Source organism: Microtus pennsylvanicus, chromosome 3 (genome assembly GCF_037038515.1).
Source record: "Microtus pennsylvanicus isolate mMicPen1 chromosome 3, mMicPen1.hap1, whole genome shotgun sequence".
Classification (NCBI taxonomy): Eukaryota; Metazoa; Chordata; class Mammalia; order Rodentia; family Cricetidae; genus Microtus; species Microtus pennsylvanicus.
In genome coordinates, this window is record NC_134581.1 from 18,328,486 (window position 1) to 18,352,977 (window position 24,492).

At 40.7% G+C, this 24,492-nt stretch overlaps 1 protein-coding gene across 1 annotated transcript in view; it reads left to right on the plus strand.

Annotated features, from left to right (window-relative positions):
* Positions 1–1,481: 1,481 nt before the first annotated feature.
* Nek11 (NIMA related kinase 11) overlaps positions 1,482–24,492 on the plus strand; it is a 219,299-nt gene continuing 196,288 nt past the window's right edge. The window contains 1 exon segment of the mRNA XM_075967715.1: positions 1,482–1,648. Within this exon segment, the coding sequence (XP_075823830.1) occupies positions 1,482–1,648 (167 nt within the window).

The window sequence follows — 24,492 nt, forward strand, 5'->3', positions numbered from 1 at the left end:
CAAGTTCATCCACCGTCCTAGTTTCAGATCCACGCTGCCCTATATGTACACTGTGGTTATGGACAGAGCTGAGTCTGTGAGATTAGCCTGGAGGGGCTGCTTACACACTGCCGGGTTTATCTCTCCATTACAGATAGAAGCTATAGAACTCCATCTTGCGTTGGGTCCTTCACTAAACTTTAGTCTCCTCTCCACAATAAGGAAAATTATTAGTGATCCTCAAGGCTGTGGTTACGCCATACACTTTTCCAAACAGCTTACTTTTATCTAGAAATGACCACTTTTGTGGCAATCAAAAAGCAAACAAGGTACCTTTTAGAGGCCTACACTGTAGGTGCTGTAGATTTTTCTAACATTTCCATGAGGAGGAGTATCACTGTCACTGGAACTGGGTGAAACAGCAGATTAGTATATTCTTTAAAGAAGACAGTATTACAACCGGGCCTTATGCTTCTGTTTTGCAAATTTTCGTGTCTGATTGCCCTGGTAGGTTTTGTGGTAAATGCCAAGCCTAGAGGTCATCATTAATAACAGTACTTTTTCTTGATGAAATTGTTGAATATGAAAACTAAGGCCAATACATAGTATTCAGCATAAAATCATTTTCATACAAATTTAAAACAAAGCAAAATTTTCAAGAAAACATTTAACACTTGGATGGAACAAGGGTATGTTCTGTGGAATATCTTCTCATGAAACGGTTCTGCTGTTCATCACTGCTGTATATTTCAAAGCTCCTTGAGGAATTATGGTTTTACCGATAATATATTCATATTCAGCTACTTTTAAAACGCAGCTTTAGGTTCGAGTTGTATTTTGTGACTTCTAATCCAAGGAGATAACTGCACCCAGTATAATAAAAACAGAATCAAACTTTGCTTAGGATGAAAGGGAGAAAAAAAACACTCCAAATTAATATTCCTTCACATATCTAGTTTAATAAACTAAAAAAAACCCTGTGATTTACTTTAGTCTACATGGAAGAAATGCAAAGGAAAGCAGACTATGCTAATTCCTGGTTTAAACCAGAGTAGACATAGAAGGGAGAAATCACCACAAGAAAGTTGATACAATCTGTGCATTAAGGGAAGATATGGTCCTGTGTTTGGATAATCTCTTTACATTGATGGGGAGTATACACATCTCAGAAGTCAGTAAAGTTTTGACTGTAAATCCAAGTAAGGCTGTCTTTATAAGAAAGTGCCTTCTAGAGTTTGCAGCATTTTCACCACAACACACACACACACACACACACACACACACACACACACACGCTAACTGGTGTGATAACACAAGGTATGGTGCAGGTATCATTTTCAAAAGCTTATACTTTTTTTGTAGGAATCTTATAGCTGCCTTTAGACATGATCTGTGGATTTTCCATATTTCCGGCATCAGTCGCCACTTCCTGCTTGACTCTTTGACCACTAGCTGGGACTGTTTCTGTGGATAAACAAGCCAGTTTTAACTTGCTTGGAGCAATGCTGAAATTCCAAGAGACTAAGTGTGCGAGAGGGTGCACAGCCACTTCCAAGCATCCAGCTCCCTTGATTGCAAGAAGATATGTTCTTCAGCAGAAACTTGGCAGTGGAAGTTTTGGAACTGTCTATCTGGTGTCAGACAAGAAAGCCAAACAGGGGGAGGAGCTGTAAGTAATAAAATGTTCAAATCTGTGCATAGCCACAGGCTAGGCTGTACTTTATATGAAGCAAGAAACTGCTAATCATGGAAACATCCCTTCACTGGTTCCTCCTTAGATCCCCCATCCCATTTTCTTTGAACTCACAGGGTTTTGCTCTAAAATTGAGCTACACTCCCAGCCCCAGGTAAGATTATAAAAAACAACAATAATAATCACTTCAGATCCAGATAAAGTATTCAGATGATGCAGAGAAGGTGAATAGGGTAGATTATGTAAAAATGACTCTTTAATGCATACCACAGTCTCAGTGGCAATATGTCCCCACTGACCTTGGTCAGGACTTCTCTACCGAGAAAAGTTGAATTCTTCAAGATGATGACTGTTTTTAGAAATGCTACAAAATGAAAATAAACAATAATTCACATGCCAGATAAATGCCTGCTGAAGGAAAGACGGTATTTTCTTAGGCTTATTTGAAGAGCCCTCCAGAATCAGTAGTCAGAAGCTAGAAACTTAAAATGAATGGATCTTCTCATTCAAAATAGTTCACATTAATGGTACCCTTGTCACCTGTAATTTTGCTCAGACCCTGTAAACTCTGGAAAATTCTTGATACCATTGCTTGATCCTCTCTTACAGTATCCATTTTGGATTAATCTGTTTTCTATTTGTTGCAGTTTAAAGTTAGTTGGAACTGAAGTTAGGCTGGGATGGTGGTTCAGTTGACAAATGCTTGTCATGCAAGCTTTGGGCCTGAGTTTGATCCCTAGGACCTCCACAAAACAAGCTAGGTGTGGTGACATGTATTTATAATCTCTGTGCTGTGGAGTCTGAGACAGATTGGTCCCTGGAGCTAGCTAGCCATCAGCCAAGCAAAATTGCCAAACTCCTGTTTCAGTGAGAGACCTTGTCTCAAAAACAAGGTGATTAGAAACTGAAGAACAATGACACCTAAAGTTGATTCCTAGTCTTTCTTTCTCTCTCTCTCTACACACACACACACACACACACACACACACACACACACACACGACAGAGAGAGAGAGAGAGAGAGAGAGAGAGAGAGAGAGAGAGAGAGAGAGAGAGAGAAAGGGAGGTAACATGGAAGGAATATAAAACAAATGATGTACCCAAGAAGCTCTTTGCTCTGGAAGATCAAGTGTCTGTCCTAGTATGTAGGCAGAGGCTGCTTGTTTGTTCCCGGCTGCCTGGACCTGAAATAATCACACAGAAACTGTATTAATTGCAATACTGTTTGGTCATTAGCTTAAGCATATTTCTAGCTAGTTCTAACATCTTAAATTAACCCATTTCTATTAATCTGTGAATCACCACGTGTTTGTGGCCTACCAGTAAGGTTTAGTCCAGCGTCTGTCTCCTGCTACAGCTCCATGGCTTCTCTTTGACTCCGCCTGCTCTCTCCTCCTCTATCGGCTTGGAATTCCCGCCTCACTCTATTCTGTACTGCAATAGGCCCAAAGCAGCTTCTTTATTAAACAATGGTATTCATAGCATAAAGAGGGGGAATCCTACATCACCTCCCCTTTTCTGTCTAAATAAAAAGGAAGGTTTTAACTTTAACATAGTAATATTACATACAACAAAACAGTTATCAACCAAGGTTTACAGTTACAATATTTATATCTACTTCATCTTTTATCATAACTAAGGGAAAACTATAATTATAACTGTTCATCAACTCCGTGAAAGAAAGACTCAAGAAGGATGTAATAGTACCAAGTAAACAGGAATTGCATTGTAAGCAACTCCCAAAACTCTATAATTGATAAAGACATCTTGCTGCCTGGATAGTCACCCAAAGTTCTTCTGTAATATTGAGGCACCCATCTTCAGTCTACTGGCCCATAGTATCTGACAGACTTTTCCATGAAGTAGGAAATTTCAAAGATAGTTCCACCTATATTGGCAGTTTGTCAGTCACTTTCTTCTGTGTACTGCAGAATGTCTGGCCGACTCTGTCATGAAGCGGGACCCTCAAGGATTGCCTCACCTTCTTTAGGCAACTTCAGCAATCATTTTTCTGTGGGTCCTGAGTGTCCAGTTCATACAGCATACCATCAAACAGTCTAGGCAATAGCAGTTTCCTGCCCAAATGGCTAAGAAACTCCATAAAGAGCCTCTTAGATGCCCATCATCCTCTTGAAGTAGATTGGTGCTGCCAGGAACAGATGTGTCTCATTGTCATGTAAAGTCCCAAGTTCTTAACCATTTTAAATGCCATATTCAATTAGTCTTTGAAAGGTTTGAAGAATAACTATTCATCTGAAATATATCTCTGTATATCTAGAAAACCTAACTCACATGACTACAATTTTGACTATTCTAAATGACTATCTATTAATATATATCTTAATTATACACTACATTTTTAAATGAGCTGCACAAACACAATACCTTAAACAAGAACAGAAATACATATAACATAATTGACCTTAAATTTGTATCAATAAACCAAGATCCATACCAATGCAAAATATTCCTCTCTAAATCATATCCCCCTTTAAATGTAAACAAGCATTTATAAACAATTGATTAGGGAATTTGGATGTAGTTCTCTCCAAATTGTTTCCTGCTTTTTGTTAGGCTAAGTATTTGGGGGGGCTTTATGGAGACCTTTCAGAGTGTCTTGGTTTATCAAACCACATTACTCTGGAAGGAATCCACAGGTTCTCATCCTCTGGAAACAAAAACTGAACTTCTTTTCTAAAGCAACATATTTTTAGACCCAAATTTTGAAGTCAAGATACCTTTAAAATATGTATGTTGCTTTATCTTAGCAGCCTGTACGATGAAATGTCTCTCTGTACTTACCTCATTCACAGACAAAAAATTAAAAGAAAACACAATAATATACATAATCGAGATGCTCTCTGTATATTCCATCTTTACATGGCTTATTTTTCTTTTCTCCTTTAATCTATGATTGTAGTCTGTCTCTTTAAAGACTTTGGGGTTTTTTTTAAACAATTTACTTCTTTTTATAACTCTCTATACTCTTTTTCTCTCTCCCAAGCCTACGTACATTTATCCAACACTGTTGACCCATTCAGGGGTCTTTTTCATCTGAATATCTCTCTCTCTCTCTCTCTCTCTCTCTCTCTCTCTCTTTTGATTTTCGAGACAGGGTTTCTCCATAGCTTTTGGTTCCTGTCCTGGAACTAGCTCTTGTAGACCAGGCTGGCCTCAAACTCACAGAGATCCACCTGCCTCTGCCTCCCGAGTGCTGGGATTAAAGGCGTGCTCCACCACCGCCCGGCTATGAATCTCTTTTAATTGTGTATCTGTAATGCTTTTCTGACCAGGACCACTTCTTAAAATGCTAAGCGGTGTGGCTAAGCTGCTTTGTCTTTTGGCTCCACTCAGTCCAATTTGGTGGGGGTCCATTTACTTTCTCTGAGACTGCCAGGTGGAAGCCACCCTTACCACCTCAACTCTGGTAACCAGTTGGCCCATGCTGCTACCAAGTAACTTGCAGCATTCTGCCCACAAGTCCCATTCAAGTGCTCAGCCTCCTAAAGAGCCAGAGTTTGTGCTGCCCAAACCCGGAAGCCACCCACCATTTCTTATGTTTAGTCAGTAACCCTTTTCTTAAAGGAGCTGTGGCATCTCTGCTCACTGCCAGCAAACAGAGCTCATCTGAAAAAAAAAATGTGGCTTCCAAGAAACTGCTAAACTCTGTTCTTTTGTGCCTAGAATTCCTTTCAAAGCTTTCTCCAGTGGTAATTGGCTGTAGCTGCCCCACATTGGCACACCAGCTAGTGTCTATTTTTGTCTTTAGCAGCCTCTGGCTCCTGCCATTGAATATTTAAGTATGGGTTGAAATCAACATGATAAATGACTTTCAATGTCTTGCTATATTGTATGAATTATAAAAGTGTTACCAATGGTTTATTTTAAATATCAACTTTTGAAATTGTCTCTATGTATAACATTTGAACAAGTTGTAGTTTTCTAGAATTTGGCATTTTCAGTCAGTCCAGCATGAAGAAGGGTGAAATCTGGTATTTTCCTGGTTCTTCAAGCATGATTTATACTATATATTTGCTATTTTTTTTGATGCTATAACAACACACAAAACAACTTGAACAAGGAAGGTTTGTTTTGACCCAGGGACTGAGGGAATACTGTCCATCATGGTAATGCATGGCAGTGGAAGTGTGAAATAGCTGGTCACATTGTCTCTGCAGTCAGAAAACAGCACCACGAAAGCAGTACTCAGCTCTCTCCATTATCTCTTTATTGGGTCCAGAACCACAGCTCATCAGATGATGTTGCTCACATTTGGGGTGGATCTTTCCTCCCCAGTTCAACCCCTCTGGAAACACCTTTCCAGACATGCCTAGAGGTTTGCTGTAAATGGATATTGCTTTTTCGTTTCCTTGTCACACAGACTCAAATAATCACACAGAAACTATATTAATTACAGCACTGCTTGGCCAATAGCCTAGGCATTTAGTAGCTAGCTCTTAGATCTTAAATTAACCCATATCTATTAATCTGCATATTACCACAAGGCTGTGGTCTACCAGAAAGGTTCTGATGGCCTTTTCCTTTGGCTGCTACATGGCTTGTCTGTGACTCTACCTTCTGTGTGTGTGTGTGTGTGTGTGTGTGTGTGTGTGTGTGTATATATATATATATATATATATATATATATATATATATATATATGTTCAGACTTCCTGCCTGGCTTTACTCTCCTAAGCCATTGGCCAAAATAGCTTTATTTATTATCCAATAAAAGCAGCACATATGCAGAAGGACATCCCACATCATCTCCTCCTCTGTCTAAATAAAAAGAAAGGTTTTAACTTTAGCACAGAAAAATTCATAAGCAACAGTTTTCAAGCAAGAATCATAGTTACAATATTTAGTCCATTTGCATTTGGCAAATTAAGGAAAATACTCTATCATCTATCCTATCTTTGCGAGTCTAAAGTTTCATATCTAATTTATCCTTTGTCATAACTAAGGAAAACTGTAACTATAATTATCTGTTTTCAACTCTTTGGAGACTCAAGAAAGATATAATATTACCTAAATAAACAAAAAGTGTATTGTAAGCAACTTCCAAAACTCTAGAATTGACAGAGACATCTTACTGCCTGGACAGTCACCCAGAGTTTTTCTGTAACATTGGGGTATCCATCTTCAGCCTACAGGCCCATAGTATCTGGCAGACTTTTCCATGAAACAGGAAACTTGAAGACCTGTTATGCCTTGTAATGGCAAAGTTCATCAGTTGCTTTCTTCTGTGTCCTGCAGAATGTATGACAGTTTGTTCTATGAAGCAGGAGCCCTGAAGGACCATTCCATCTTTTGGAAAGTTCAGCAGTCTATTTTCTGTGGGTCCTGCATGTGTCCAGTTCATGCAGCATACCATCAAGCAGTTCAGGCAAGAGCAGTTTCTTGCCCAAATGATTAGCCTTATCCCATTGAAGGCATATTCTATAACAAGTTTCTTCAGAGCCCATCAACCTCTCTGAAGTAATTTGTGCTGCTAGAAGCAGACATGCCTCACTGTCAAGAAAAGTCTAAGGTCTTTAACATTTTAAATGCCATATTCTGTAGGTCTTTGAAAGGTTTGAAAATCATTTCTATCTAACTGAAATATTTCTGTGTATATCTAGAAAACCTAACATGACTACAAGTTTGATTATTATGACTATCTATTAGTCTGTATTTCTTAATTATACATTATATTTTAAATGAGCTGAATAAACATAATACCTTAAACAAGAATAAAAATACATATACACAGTGTAACAAAATTAATGTTAAATTTGTATCAATAGACCAAGATCCATACCAATACAAAGTATTCATCTTTATATCATCTCTCCCTTTAAATGAAAACAAACATTTATAAACAATCATTTTGAGAATTTGGGCATAGTTTTCTCCAAGTTGCTTTCTGCTGTTTGTTGGGCAAAGTATTTTTAGGGCTCATGTAGATCTTTTGGGGTAGGGTCCTGTTTTATCAAATCACATTAACCTGGAAGGAATCCACAGATTCTCATCTTCTGTGGAACCAAAAGCAGAACTTCTTTTCCAAAGTATTTGTTTTATTATCTTTACTCCTTTAATCTATGATTGTCTGTATTATTTCATCTTTCCCTCTTATATATATATAAATGAGTCCAATACTGTGACTCATTTAGAGGTAAGTTTTTTTTTTTTAAAAAAAAAAGTGGGCATGGTTAGGACCAAGTCTGCAGTCCTACCTGTTGGCTCTGTCCCATCCAATATTGCGAAAATACAGTCCACTGCCTTTGTGAGGTATGCTTAATTGTCTCAGCTCCAGGGACACAGGGGGTCTATGTCACTATTAATCAGCTTGTAGCACTCTGCTCACAAAACCCATTTAAATGCAGGACCTCCTGAAAGAGCTGCAAGCATAAATCTTGAAGCCATCTCTTAAAGAAACCATGCAGTTTTTGCTGCTAAGGCTGAGTCAGGAAACCTCTTAAAGGAACCAAGCCTCTGCTTGCCATCAGAAAACAGAGCTTATCTGGAAAAAAAAATGTTAACATGAAGCTGTGCTTGGCTCCCATTTTTGTGGACCTAGAAGCCCTCCTTTTTTAAAAAACTTTTCTAGGTCTTCTGTGGATCCATGCCTCAGAGATGGGTACCATTTTGTAAATGGAGACTGCTTTTTCATTTCCCAGATGCCCAGGCCTAAATAATCACACAGAAATTGTATACTATTTGGCCAATTGTTCATGCTTATTTCTAGGTAGCTCTTGCATATTAAATTAGCCCATTTCTATTAATCTGTGAATCACCCCGAGGCTATAGCCTACTGGTAAGTTTCCTGCGTCCTTTCCCTTCAGCAGCTACATGACTTCTCTGTGCGTTCTCTTACTCTCTCTATATGTCTTTGTTCATATTTCCCACCTGGCTTTACTCTGCTAAGCCATTGGCCAAACAGCTTTATTTATTATCCAATAAAAGCACATCAGTATGCCTCCTAGGTAAATTCTAAATTGTCAGGTTGACAATAAAGATTAAACATTACGTGTTCTTTCTGAAAAGAATTTTCAACTTCAGTCCTAACGTTGGTCCTCTAGTCACACATAATGAATGCTAAATTTCTGATAACTACTTGATGTAATTATGTCTAAAAGAGAATGTTGTAGTTTGGCTTATATTATTTTTTTACAATGACCCCTCTCACCCCTGTGCTGTTGACTTTATATCTTTTGTTTTATGAACAGGGCTACCTCATTGACACCCCTCATTATCTGAAAATTTGGTTTTTAGGAAAGATGTTGATCTCTGCTTTATGTCTTGGACCACAAATAGAAGGAAGTGATGTTATGACTAGGCAAAAGTGAATGCTTACTAAGAAGATTTCTATAATGTTATTACTACTGTTTCCTTAGTGGATCAAAGCAGATATCCCTAATATTAAATATTAAAAAATGGACTTTAACATCCCCCTGTTCTGAATTTGGATGTAAGAAACTTCTTATTGGCTCCTGTGAAATACAGGTTTATGTAATACACTCATATATACAATCAACTTGACAAAATAACTTTTGATCCTCATAACAGAGTCCTGCAGTTCATCATTTTACCACGTGGGGGCACCACATCACCAGTGACATTTTGTGTATGCTGGGAACTTTAATTACAGTGGAAATGTAAATTCCACATTCCTTTAAATTTTTATTGCTCTCCAGATTAGCTGTGGGTTAAAAATAAAGCTGCAGGCATTATGTTTAATTAGTGCATGTTTGGAGAGAATTTTCTTTGGGCACAGATATCTGACATTCCATTTTTAGTTACTGCAGTTATAATAAGATTAAACTGTTACATTGAGTAGTGAATCAGAAAGTTGTTTCTTGCATTATGAAATTATGTCTCATAAAATTTAGAAATATATTTTGTTGAGTATTTTCTTTCATAATTATAGATGCTCTGGTCTAATGACTGTAATTATGTTCTAAAGGAATATTATAGTTCATAGTTTCAGTTTATATTTTCACTAAGCTGTCAATGCATTTTAAAAAGAAAATTCCCAAGGGTTTCTTGATACATAAAATTATGTGTATCTATGGGGTACCATGTAATATTTCAGTATATGTATCATTGTATAATGTTCAAATCAGGATAAACATACCTCTCTCTAAATATTATCATTTTTTGTGGAAAGACATTAAAATTCTCCACATTGTCATTATGGTCAATCGTCCTGCAATGAAATGGAACTTATTTCTCCCTCCTTTCATCATCACTGCTAGACCTTCCTAGTCCTCTGCCCTGCTTCTGGCTTTCTTTTCTACCTCTCTGAGGTAAACGTCTGGATTACACATTTGTGTGAAATCCTGTGGTATTTATCTTTCTGTGTGGGTCTTGTCTTGACAGAGATTTTTGTCCTGCCTGGTCCCACAAGCCATTCAGTCCCAAAGAAACACACAGAGGTCTGCATTAATTATAAACTGGGTAGCCTATTAGCTCAGGCTTCTTATTAACTTAACCCATATTTCTTGTCTGGTTAGCCACATGTCTTGGTACTTTTTATCAGCAAGACTTTCTCATCTTGCTTCCTCTGTGTCTGGATGACAACTGCTGACTGACTCCTCTTCCCAGAATTTTCCTGTTCTCGTCGTCCCAGCTATACTTCCTGCCTGGCTACTGGCCAATCAGTATTTTATTAAAATACAAGTGACAGGGTACAAATTATTGTCCCAGAGCAGCGTTGGGCTTAGCTTCCAGTTGTGTCCATGATGCTGTATTGACACAATTTGTCCTTTAAGACTGAGTAGTGTTTCATTGTTTATGTTCATATGTGTGTATCATACTTTACTTCCTGTCTTGCCAGTTGATGGATGCTCCAGTTGACTCTGTTTCTCTGTGATTAGGAATACTGTTTCAATAAACATGGGGATACAGATGTCTTTTTGAACCATTTTCCTCTGGTTTTGTGCTTATTGCTGGATCAGAGAATAGTTCTTTTTTTAATTTTCTGAAAAATTTCTACCTTATTTTTCATAAGAGCTGTACTAATTACATGCCTACCTACAGAATATGTTTCTTTTTCTCTGTATCCATGCCATCACCTTTTTCTTCTGTGTTTTTGATAATAACCACACTAAATATAATGAGGAAGTAACTTATTGTGACTTTAAGTTACATTTTCCTAGTGATTAATGATGCTAAGTACCTTATCATGTATTTGTTGGTGATTTGCTTGTATTCTTTTGATAAATGTCTCTATTTCCCATTATGTATGTCAATGGGGGGATGTTGCATGGTGTAATCATGTGCATGTATGTGCACTGTGCATGCCTGTGTATAAGCAAGGAGGACAAAGGAGGACATTGGGTGTCCTGCTCCATCTGTTCACCTTGAGGCAGAATTTCCTTGAGACAGGGTCTCCATTTTAAACCATATTGTTTCATTATTTTTTGCTACCCAGTTTTTAAGCTTCTTATATATTCTAGATATTGACCCTTGGAAAGATGTAAAGGCAAGCACAAAAAATTTGGGTGGGCTAACATGTTACTTTGATTTAGTATAGTGAACAGAATTTAATAGAACTTTGCCCTGGACTCAGCACCAGAAACTGAGGCATAAGGAGAGAAGGTCTGCTTCCCCCACCCCACTCATTTCTAGGTTAGAAGAGAGACACAACAAACATACATAAAGTAGATGGCACTGGTACAGGACAAGTACAAGTGTCTGTATGGTAGGCTGCTCTCAGAGGAGCTGAGTGGCTCTCCTTTAGGTAATTTTAGTCATTATCTTTCTAGTTGTCATCATTAGATAAGAGTTCTAATATTTTTCCCATAATCCTGTCCATTCAAATATCAAACATTTTCCCATTAATTATAATATGGTCCTTTGACCACTACCAAAATAACATTGTCAGCTTGGCAGTCATGGAAATACTTGATCTTTTCTTAGGTCATTTCTTCCTGATCTCCTATGACTATAGCATGAGCTGAGGATGAGGAATTAAAGATGAAAAACTCATCAGTCTTCAAAGAAATGTTCTCAAGCACATGCTTCAACCCCAAAGCTCTTACCTCCCTGGAGAATTTTTGGCTCTGTAGTGGGTGATTTTCAAAGTCTGAACAAGCTGATTTCCCACTCAGGCACACAAACCAGAGGAGCTCCAGAACCAGGAGTAGCTCATAGAATGAACTGAAGAGTGACAACAGAGAGAAGTGGTGGTAGAGCTGGAGAGGAAGAGGACAAAAAGCAAGTCAGCCAAATCAGTCAACCAACTAAGTCCAAACTTCAATATCAGTCCATTTCTCTAGAAGAGGTTTCAGGCATGTGTAGTGTTATATAGATGAAAGTTCCTTTCCCACCACAGCCATTCAGTTCCAAAGAAACACATGAGGCTTTTTATTAATTATAAACCAGCTGCACTGTTAGCTTAGGCTTATTATTAGCTAGCTATTACAACTTAGATGAATCCTTAATTATTGTCTATGTTTAGCTGCATGTCTTTATACCTTTTCTCAGTAAGTCATTCTCATCTTGCTTCTTCTGCATCTGGCTGGTAACTGACTCTTTGTCTTTCTGCTTCCCAGAATTCTCCTAGTCTGGTTGCCTCACCTATACTTCCTGCCTGACTACTGGCCAATCATCATTTTATTAGACCAATATGAATGATAAATCTTTACAGTGTATAGGAGCATTATTCCACAGCAGTCTTGCTATGAGATACAATCATATTCTGGCATGGACTTGAAGGAACCTAGGTCTTTGAAGAACAGAACATGTTTGAATCACTCTCTGGAAGCCAGGCCTCAGCTACTCAAGATGTCCCATGTTGGGTGTTGCTGCGGTAGTTCTGGTGTGAGCCATGACAAGGGAAGGTTGGAACTTTGATTCTAATTGAGCTCAAAGCTTATATCGAGTAGTGCCTGTCTTCCATATTTCCTGGTGTCAGTTTTGGGAAATCCTGAATATTCAATCCGAAGTGAAAATACTTCTAAACAAAGTCAGTGGGATAATTTGACAGTTACTTGTTTATACCAGGCAGATAATGTCTTCATCGTAACGTGAAACTTCACCCACAGGCACTATTTTTGTGGACATTCTCAGTGTCTCTATCTTATGATGTCTTTAGGGCTCCCCCTTCCTGATACTGAATGCAATGTGTATGCATTTTATGAGAAGTGCAGATGCGGCTACAAAAGCAGGAGAATAATCTGCACAACTTTTGGTCTTTTCCTGTATGGATTAGCAAGTAAGAAAACATGATCTTGCCTAAGAGATGAGTGGCAAAGGAGACTGACTCTTCCCTGAGAACTTCATGTGGTTTGGCAGCTTTCTATTATGTCCAATATTAGGGGAAGAACTCACAAAAAATTAAAAGGAAAACATGTATACACACACACAAATACACCAAAAACCTAATTAACACATCATATTGGTCACTATTTACTGGTTACCAAATCCTCAAGAAATTGGAATACATAGGAGTGTTTTCTTAACTCTGGCTGAACAGAAGACTCGCATTTCAAAAGTATAGATGCTTGAACCTTGCAGTAGATGCTGCCTGGCCTGGGGTCTGACATGGGCCTCTGAATTCCTGAGCACTTACAGGTGATTTGAGTGTACATTCAGTATCAAGAGTGTCCGGTCTGACGGAAGCTGAAAACAGTGATTTTATAACCGGAAGGAAAAAGCTGAGGCACCTACAACTCTGGGGGATTAAAAGTTTTGGTTGCTGTCACATAACACAGATCTGTCTAAGCTTGCAGGCTCAGATGTGGAGCAAGGCTTCCTGGAAGGGATTATTTCATGTGAGGCCTGAAGGATTTGCTAGGAGTTGATTTTCATGCATTATTGGGTATCAGAATTGTGAAGAAGGCTTATAAAAAGAATACATGGCTGGCTCCTTCGTCCCGCAAGGCTTCTGACTGAGCAGATCTGGTGGGAGGGCTCAAGAATGAGCAATGCTGGGGCCGTCCTGGTTTTGAGAGGAGTACACTTTAAGGTGCACTGAACTCTGCACAGCTGTGGAGGAATGATTCCATTCCATGCACGAGACCCTAAAATGGGGCAGGGGTTCAGTGTGTATCTAGCTGCATCATTTTTAAAGCAGTAAGATTTAAGTATTTTCCCAGGTTGCTGACTACTGTGTAAAAGCATCATTTCAGGAGCTGGAGAGAGGGCTCAGCAGTTAAGAACACTGGCTGCTCTTCCAGAGGACCCAGGCTTGAACACCAGCACCCACATGATGGCTCACAAATGTCTGTAACTCCAGTTTCAGGCTGTCTGATGTCCTTTTGTGGCCTTTTGAGGGTGCCAGGCACATACTTGGTGCACATACATGCAGGCAAGACACCCTATCTTAAATTCCTACATAGTGATTTACCGTGCTGATTTATATCATGCAAGCCCCCTGGCTGCACATCCAGCTTCTGTTCTATACGACTGTTAGCTGTAGCTGCTCAAGTGCTTGGAGAGGGTGCGTTGTGCCTCCTCCAGCACACCCTTTCTGCAGTGCATAAGTGCAGGCTAATGGGAAACTCGGCTGCAGTCACTGGAAAGTCGAAGGCACTCTGCATCGTTCACTGGATGTATTTGAGAATCAGATATAAATTATGACTCTATTTGCCAAGGGGCTCAGTTGTAATTAGAAATAAAGCACTTCATTTGTTTTCAAGTTTATTTATGACATGTTAAGAAATGGAGAAAACAGGTTCAAATTGTTAGGAGTGAACCAGGACACCCTCCTTTCTCTGTATAAGGCTTCACTGTTCATAAAAAGGACATTATTCTCAAAGGATTAATAATTTGAGGTTAGTAGCTCAATATCGCCAAATCCAATTTTAAGTGGATATTCTTTCTTGAATGCATAGGTTTTGTAATACAATAAGACAATTTGCTTTTTAAATGTATTTTATTAATTATCAAAGAGGTCCATGCAATGTATTTTGATCATATTCACCCCACATTCCTTCCCTTCTCTTCTCCCAGGTCCACCCTTACTTTCTTACCCCCCTCTCTTTAAAAATAACCCACCAAGAGTCCAATTTATGCTGCTCAGATACTCATGGGTATGCAGCCCATATACTGGAACGGGGTCAGGCAGCCAGGACTCAGCACCCTCTACAAAACTGACTCTTCCTTCTCCGGAAGCCATTACCTGCCCATGGTTCTTCAGTTAGGAGTGGGGGCTCATGAGCGCCCCAGGCTAGCATGTTGACTGGCTCCATCTTGTTCAGGTCTTCTGCAGGCGACCACAGCTCATGAGGGCTGCAGTCCTGCCATCTCTAGCAGACACCGTTTTACTCTGGTCCTCCTCAACTTTTGACTCTTAAAATCTTTCCACCCCAACCTCCATGATGGTCCCTGAGCCTCTGCCCAGGATGTGCTAGAAATGTCGCATTCGTAACTGAATATCCCACTGGAACTTTTCCTCTGTGCTTTGACTAGTTGTGAGTTTCTGTGTTACCCACTGTTCATCCCACAGAGAATCTTTTCTGATGCGTTCTGAGTGCTGCACTTTTCTGTGGGCACTGAGATAAAAACGAAGAGGGCAGTTTCAGCCGTGGGTTATTGGTCAGACTTATAGTGCCCGGCATGAAGTTCCTCCTGTGGAGTGGGTCAGAAAGCAGTGTTGTCTTTAAAGCTTGGGGGCCACTGTTGCATCATGGGCATGTCTTGCCAGGTCTTTATTGTATAGCTTGCTCTGTTCAGAGCTGTGTAAGGCTATTGTGAATGTTTTCTCCACTAGTGCCCTGCATAGCACCATTGGATACTTGGAAGCTAGCCACCAAGGAGGCAGCTCCCTGGTCAGTACCAGCTTGACTTTTTCATGTTCCGTGGCTAGAGTGTGCTGTGTCTTCAGCACTGTGGTCTTACCATCAGGTTCTGTTGGATATCCAGGAGCAATGGCAATTGCTCTCCAGAACACACCTGACCAATAACTTCAGGGAAGGTATCCCACACCTAGCACTGGGCTTTCTATTTGGCAACCTTTGATTTTTAGGAAGAACATACTCTTGTTATGTTAACTCCAATTAAACTCTTCTTACACACACACACAAAGTATATATGAACTTTATAAGTCACTACTATGGAAATCGGTGTTCAGTTCCTTAAAAAACTAGAAAAACAGCTGTCATATAAGGCAGTTATACCACTCCTGGGCATGTAACAAAGGAGTCTGTTCTCTAGCACAGAGACACATGTGCATCCACTTTCATTCTGGCTCCAATCACAATAACTGAGACGTGGACACAGCCTAAGTGCCCATCCACTGTTGCATGGACGATAAAGATGTAGTATTCGTATACAGTGGGATTTTATTCAGCTGTGAAGGAAAAAGAATTTGTGGAATTTTTAGGTAAATGGACAGAGCTGGAAAACATTATTATGAAATAATTCAGACCCAGAAAGAGAAACATCGCATGTTCTCACTCATATCTTTTTTATTCATTTTTACATAACAACCACAGTTCCCCTTCCCTCCCCTCCCCCACAAACCCCCATCCACTCCTTAGAGAGGGTAAGACATCCACAGGTAGAGTCAGCTAAGCCTGGTCTATCCAGTTGAGTCTTACTCAGATCTTAGCGTTAAAGCTGTAGCCCTCTGTGTTTAAATTAGCATCCAGGGAACTAGAAGACACCGTTGGTGACAAGTGGGTATAGTAGAATGGAGGTGATATAAAGTGGACAGAGGGGATAAAGGAGAGGGAGGTTTAAATGGAGAAAGGGACCGGAGGGCAGGGCAGAGGGCGGGGTGAGAGAGGAGATAACCAAGTCAAATTTCAGCAACTCAGCTGTGAGCTGTTTAATAGTGAGCAGCCCTTAGCAAAGCGGGTGTTTATGTATGGCACCCACTAACACTACTTAATGCATCTTTCCGTCAAAATTACTCAATCATCTTAACATGTGCTTACTGTTTGTGAGTCATTCTAAGAAAGCGTCAGTGGGTTTAATGGCTTAACTTTGAGCTCATTCCATATACCGTATTAAAGCTATGATTTTTATATTCTGGCCAATTCTCTGCAGTGGGGATCTGTAACGGAAGACTGAAGTTGATGAGTGGGCTGACCTAGTTTAGTAGTGGAGAACTATGAAAGCAAATTAGAGGGACCCAGGATTTCTTTCCGTATTGTCTTGCTAGATATCAAAACAGTTTTCTTCAGTTTTATTTTATAGTGATCATTTTTCAAAAACATCAGTCTTGTCTTCTATGATAAATGATAAAGTGAAAGTGTACCAAAATTGTCTTTAAAATACTGGTGTTCTTGCAGTTTTGTCCGTGGGTAATCTAGCAAGGCTAGGCTTGAATGTAGCCTCATTTGGTCTTTCCCCGTTCCCTGCCTGTAAAAGGCTCAGCACTGTGCTGTGGCCATCTTGCAGTGTGGGGAGATTGGGATGGGGTGAACAAGAGAAGAAAATGCGAAGTCAGACAGTTGTTTTCATTTATTCCAACCCTGGTAAAGAAGCCATATTGTGAGATAGGGGACTTTCCTCAGCTCCACTGCACATCCGGGATAGAAGAAACTGTGTACCTTTCTGATCTGCACATCCCGGGATAGAAGAAACCGTGTACCTTTCTGATCTGCACATCTGGGATAGAAGAAACCGTGTACCTTTCTGATCTGCACATCTGGGATAGAAGAAACCGTGTACCTTTCTGATCTGCATATCTGGGATAGAAGAAACCGTGTACCTTTCTGATCTGCACATCTGGGATAGAAGAAACCGTGTACCTTTCTGATCTGCACATCTGGGATAGAAGAAACCGTGTACCTTTCTGATCTGCACATCTGGGATAGAAGAAACCGTGTACCTTTCTGATCTGCACATCTGGGATAGAAGAAACCGTGTACCTTTCCTCCTGCTTTCATGGACCAGTGATGGCGATGAGCACAATATTGTGGGGTGACGAGGATGCAGGGAAACTCTGGGTTTCTTTTTGCCCATGGCAGGAGGCCAGAGAAGCTTGTTTGGAGACAACACTCAAGCATTCTTTTCTTTTCTTTTTTTTCTTTTTTTTTTTTTTTTGTTTTTTTCAAGACAGGGTTTCTCTGTGCATTCTTTTCTTTAACAAAATAAGGTTACCATTATGAAAAAGAAAGCAAGTGATTGCTCAGACAGCACACTCAGGTCAGTGCTGACAGTAAAGAGTGCCTTCGAATTACTATAGACGATTGAGAGTTCAGACTTTAAACCCCTCTGCCGTCGGCCTCGCAGGGTGCTTTGCTTGTCTTGTGAATTTTTGAAGAGGGAAGCCAACAGCTCTGCCAACGCTAAATGTCCCCTGAAGGAAATTAGAAATATCCACTTAAATATATAAGATGGTGGGGGGCGGGGCAGATTGCTCAGTCAGTAAAATACTTGTCTTGTAAGCATAAGAAACTAAGTTTGATTCCCCAACCCTCTAAGTATGCTGAGCACAGTTGCCCCGTGTCACCCCGAGTGGGGAGGCAGAGACAGGCAGATCCCTGGGGTGCACTGACCAACCAGTCTGGCCTGATTGAGGAGCCTCAGGCTAAGGAGAGGCCTTTCTCGCAGGAGGGTGCAGCTTTGCTGAGAAAGACACCTGAAGTTTCTCTCTGGTCCTTACATACATGTGCATACATGTGCATATGCACCTTACTATAAACAGAAACACAAGATCAAACATGGCACTAACAGCTTCTTGCTTAGCATTCTCCAAGCTTAGCTTTTTTTCTTTATTATTATTATTACAAATTTTCACCTCTTCCCCTCCTCCCATTTCCCTCCCCCTTCCCCCAACTCCACCCTCCCTCTCCAGTCCAAAGAACAGCCAGGGTTCCCTGCCCTGTGGGAAGTCCAAGGTCCTCTCCCCTCCATCCAGGTCTAGGATCCAAAGAGACTAGGTTTCCACAAAACCAGTACATGGAGTAGAATCAAAATTAGCTTTTTTTTTAAAGAGTGGTTTGTGAATATGTATTTACATGGGAAGTAAACGTCATTGGTATAAAGATTCTGAAAGTAGCCTGTGTCCTCTACTTATTCTCCACTGCAAGTGCTCCTACAGTATTGAAAACAAGCACTTAATATTTACTATGTGACCTTTAGTGGTTGTTTGTACATAGCCTACTAAGAACACAGTGGCTTCTTACTCCTCAGCTGCCCTTTCAAACCCTGTTATCAATACTCACAAATATGAAAAACTAATTGTGAACCTTTGATGTACTTCAGAACACACTGAGAACTGTATTTAGGTGGTTATGTGAAAAACTCAAAGTTTCAGTTGTTAAAAAGCAAATCCTAGAGGTCAAAGGTGAATCCAATTGGTACAGTGAAAGGCTAACAGGCATGAAGTCCTGAGTTCGAATCCCAGCACTGCATAAGCTAGATATGGTTGTGCGTACCTGTAATCTGTAGAAGTTAGCTTGATTCGGGAAATAACCAGCCTAGCTAAAAGAATTATATTTTTATTTATTATAAGGGGAAAAACTCACGAAATCGGAACAAGAAGTCCAAATTCAGCGGTGCCACAAGGAAACCACAGAGAGAGAGAGCACCTGGGTCGTGCGCCTGTTTTTTCTCCAGGTGCCAGAAAGCCACACCCTAACTTGGTCCCACCTCACGAAGATAATTAGTTAACAAAGCTTCCCCTAATCCCAGCACTTGAGAGGTTGAGGCAGGAATATGGGAGTTCCAGGTCATTCTTAGCTACATAATTAGTTTGAGGTCAGCCTGGGATCTTGACACCCTGTCTTTGGAGGCGGGCTGTGGGGAGATTAAATTGTGTGTATGAGAAAACTTTGGGGCTAATTGGATATTCTGTTACTGTGACTCTGGAGATGTTACATCAAACTCCCTAAAAGCACACACTTAACATATGGACCATGTGCATTTGTAGGACATGTGCTAGCTCTACCATAATATTTACCTTCTGAAAATCCAAGCTCCGACACCTGAGGCCTTCGAGACCGCTCAGCTGGGTAAATTCACGTGGATAGTTTGCCAGTGTTGAGCGTTATGAAATTTAATAGTTTAGAGTGGTCTTTAACCTCAAGGTCATTCTAATTAATCTTACTGTTTCTAATTTAGAGAAAATTATAGAGTTTGCTTTATTTGACCTTTATTGAGCGTGTGGGAAAGGAAGGTTGTAACGTAGCAACATTTATCACATTTATCCTGAGTTTTGAAGAGTGGAGAGTTGGGAATATTGAGTCTCTTATCAGGACGCGTTTGGAAGGAGGTTTTCTTAGCTTTGCCCACATGCGCTAGTCACTTAGCATTTTAATTAAACTTTGGCCCATGTTTCTTTTTTCTCATTAGTTTCTTATGCAGAAATCCGTTTAAACTGGATCACTTAGCTCTCTCCCTGCTTCCCCAGATGTGGGGCCCAGCTGCCCTTGCTCTTTCCTCTCAGTGTCTTCCATCTCCTGGGCCGCCTACAAATGTACATGCTGGGAGTTTAAAAACAAAACTGCTGCTCCATGTTTTATAATATTTGATTTGCTATTTAGTGATCAAGTGCTTTTGATTGGTATTGCTGTTTAGAGATGTCAGTGCTGTGGTTGCTGTACTTCGGTGAGTAGCATTATTGCCAGAGTTGTTTTAAGATGGAGAATTGTGAAATCGCAGCGGGCAGGTGGCTCCATGGGGGAAGTGCTCCCTTTGCAAATGTGAGGGTCTGAGTTTGGATCCCCAACACCCAGGTCAAAAACTGGACTTTGCAGCTTGTGCCTGTAATCTGTAGGTGGAGGCAGAAGTGTGGGGGAGGGGTGTCACTGGCCAAGGAATGAGCTCCAGCTTCAGTGAGAGGCCCTGCCTTAGTGATGACCTCTGGGCTCTGCATGTGCAGGCACAGACGAGTGTACCCACATGTGCAAGGACAGACAGACAGACACACACACACACAGCTCCTCAACTAGCCTGGCTTACTCAGCAGTGAAATAGATTCTATTGCTAACAAAGCAGAAAGGCAAGGACTGTCGCCCTCAGGTTGTTCCTCCCCCTGTCTCTGTCTCTGTCTCTGTCTCTGTCTGTCTGTTCTCTCTCTCTCTCTCTCTCTCTCTCTCTCTCTCTCTCTCTCTCTCTCTCTCTGTGTGTGTGTGTGTGTGTATGCACTTGTATGAGTCCTGGTCTGCATCTTGATTCTGTAGGTTTTCACTTTACCACGGGTTTCATTGGCAAAGCTGTACTTAGCTTACCAGATCCGGTGTGGTGGTGGAGGGATTGGGGCTAATATTTCCGTACCACACATGGACAGGCACCAGAAGTACCCAGTGGGAACTCCTACTTCATGAAAGTTCAAAAGGTGTTCATATGGCTCCTCCCTGAGAGGCTCACAGTGAGGGGCATTAACTATAGCTGCCCACACCGCAGCAGCATGGGCTTTTGCCAATGTGTCCCCTTGGCAACTGCCTTTGGCTCCTCTTAAGCCATTAACCAGGCTCCCCCAGGATTTCTTGGAAACTGTGTGCCTGCCTGAATAATTGATCATATGGTAATCAATTATTCATAACTCATTATTACAACCGAACCAAAACCTAAAGGTGCAATCGTTCTGCTACTTATGAATATCCAAGAGATCATCAGGAGACCACGGTGGAGGTGAAGTCCTTGCCATCCCCTCTGCCTGTTTATTCCTCTGAAGGGATTCCAAAGAGAACAGCCTGCGAGAGAGAATCAGAATTCATGAAAGTGACAGCCACCTCCCCGCTGCTCCTCACGCTGTTTGTCTTTTGAATTCTGGCCTCATTTACACCTACAAATAAAATCTCAGTTTGAGGGGATGTAGAAGACATTTATAGCTCTCTTGGTTTATGAAATCATTTTCAGGAAGTCCACAGAGATATAAAAGTTGCCTGTAGACTGTCTTTTCTGAGGTAAACTAATAATGGGTTTTATCATAACATTTTCATGCATGTATACAATATATTTTGGTCATATTCAGCCCTCTTTACTGTCTTCTCCTCCTAGTCCTGTTGGTTCTCTACTTTTTCAATTTGTTCCCCTTCTATGTTCATATTTTTATGACCCAGTCCATTTCATCAGAGTTGCCCGTGAGCATCTGTGTGACAGGTTATTCCAGGAGCATAATAGGCACCTCCCCTAGTGGCTACACCACTGAAGAAAGTATGTCTGTCCAGGAGTGACTGTGAACTGCATCTAGATCTTGGGGGAGGTGGGGCTTGTAAGCCCCTCCCCACTCCATGACAGTATGTTACCTAGGCCTGTCTTGTGTAGTTTTAAGCAGGTAATCATAGCGCATGTGAGCTCAATGCTAGACTGCTTTAAAGTGGCCCGAATACACACTAGACCATATATAGTGTTCCAGAACGCACCACTTATGAGTTTTGCTATTATAAAAGTACATATGTGAATATGCCATGAAGCAGAGTAAAGTTTCTGTGGCTTTTAAATTTAATTTTAGTATGTTATACATCTGCGTGGTTCATATAAAAAGGTGAATTTTAAAAGTCTCTTATACTTGTCCTCCCACATAGAACCATTATTCTCACACTGCTCCCCCCCCCACCCCCATAGAACCATTACTGGGAATTTCCTGGGCTGGAAAGATGGCTCAGTGGATAAATGCTTGAAACATTTAAGTGTGAGGCCCAGAGTTTTGATCTACGGAGCCCCGATTCAGTAGTAGTGCAAGATCCTCAGCTAGCCTGGCTTACCCTGCAGTGAATGAGATCCTATCTCAAATAGGGTAGAAAGGCAAGGACTGACTGCCTGAGGGTGTCCCTTCTCTGTCTGTCTGTCTGTCTGTCTGTCTGTCTGTCTGTCTGTCTGTCTCTCTCTCTCACACACACACACACACGGTACACACCTGTTATTGTAGTACTTAGGAGTCTGGGGCAGGTAGACTGTTAGGTACAGACCAGCTGGGGCTGTATCATAGCGTGTCTCAAAAACTAAGCAAAACTCAAACCAAATCCATTAAACAAAAAGGAATTTCTGAATATAGATGCTCCTAGAACTGATGTATATACATACACAAATAGCTTCAGAATATTGAGTCTTATTTTCTCCTTTCCCCCATGATAGATTCTAGCATATTACATATTGTGTTTGATGCTTTTTAGTCTGTAAAAAATCTAGAATGCATTTCCATATTTGTATATGGGAACTGTAGGGAATAGCCCAGCCCCTTAGAGGGCATGTTCGCCTTGGGCTAATGTTTACATATAAATCTGGCGAGTGTGAGCCCCACCGCTCTCTTTTTTTTTATTTCCTGCTCATCGCTGGATCCCTGGTGTTGTAAGCTATCCCTTCATTAAAATTTGCTGTTTCATATTAAGCTAGCCTGGTTATTACGCCCCTTACAAGGAACACCTTGTCCTTTTTTTTCTTGTAAGCAGCTCAATAGTATATTCCATGGTAAGCTAGTAGAATATAACTATTTTTCTATTGCTGTCATTTGGATTGCTTTAATTCTTTTGTTTTTGCAAGCACTGCCACAATGAACAAGCCTGGATATTTGTCATTTCACAAATATGTCACTGTTTCTTACTTGGATTCTTAAGACAAAACATGAGATTTGGGGGACATGCCCTGCCAGTCCTATTCCAGGGGGACAAGCCAATCCTCTGCTGTTTGGGGTATTTTGCTTTGAGAAGCCCTGCTAGAGACTGTTCCTGAGTTTGGCTGCTGGATGACTGCTCACTCTCCTAAATGGCTCTACTTTGGAGGGAGGGTGACAGCAGTCACTTTCCCATCCTGTTTTCCTGGTTATCTAAGAAAAGGTGTGAGTGTGGTGGCACTTTATCTGTAAGCAGAGACCTTGTAAAATAGCCTCTCTTTCTTGCAGACATTCGATACACTGTGACATGTAGAGCTGTTTCCATAACAAGCTCAGGGCCCCATCACTTTAAACCCTAGCGCACCCAACACTGAACTTTGGAAATTGCTAGTAAAGTTTCTGTATTAAAAAGGATTTCATGCGAAACACATTTGTAAAACACTGGGTTCCACAGAATTAGAGCAGACTCCTTTCCAAAGGACTCTGGGTACTGATCTACTGAGGCAGGCTGCGGCTCAAAGACCTGGACAGATCCCATGGCAGTACCCAAACTTGTTCCTCCCACCGCAGGCTTTATTAACACTGTTAAACTGAGGAGCCAAGTTGGGGATGGCATGGTGAAATCAGAAGTTATAAGCACACATAGTGTTGCTAAAGGAAGGAGCAGAAGTCAGAATGCAAGTCCCCGTTTGAAAGCTGGCCATGACGGACAGCAGATGGTGGTAATGCGACATGTACGTCAGCTGTTATGACATGACAGTATTTCTAATGGCAGCGTTAGTTCCAGGTCCAACATGTCTTTATTTAATTAAGGTCTACCAATCCTTTAGTTTTGCTGATTAAGTAAATAAAGGCTAAATATGGGTCATTAACATACTCTAGGAAAAGAACAGATCAGCTGAGAAATAAGCTTGGAGAAATCTTTGTATCTTCACAGAGCATTTTCTATGGGATGGGATAGATTTGTGTGGTCATGCCCTCGGTGTATTGGCTGGGCGTTCCTACCTTACATGCACACACAGATGTATGTGTGCTCTCTTTCTCTTGAAAGAAAACCTGAAGTCTCCATTGCCCATAGAAGGACGGAGAGCAGTTGCAATCATTCAGGAAGCTGCTAGTTGGTGCTGTTAGGGACACTCTGTGATCTCAGTGATGAAACAATCATGTCAGTTAAAATGACACTTAGCTGAGAGCACGACAAGCCAGTGGCGTGAGACAGGTATGGCCTCTTAGATGCTGAGAGGCATGTGTTTCACTTCCATTCTTTTTACATGAAAACTGCGACAGGACAATGAAATATTTGATACACTTTGAATATTTACATTGAATAAGATGAAGACAAAAATACAATAAAATTTGAGTATACTATTAATAAGAGAATTAC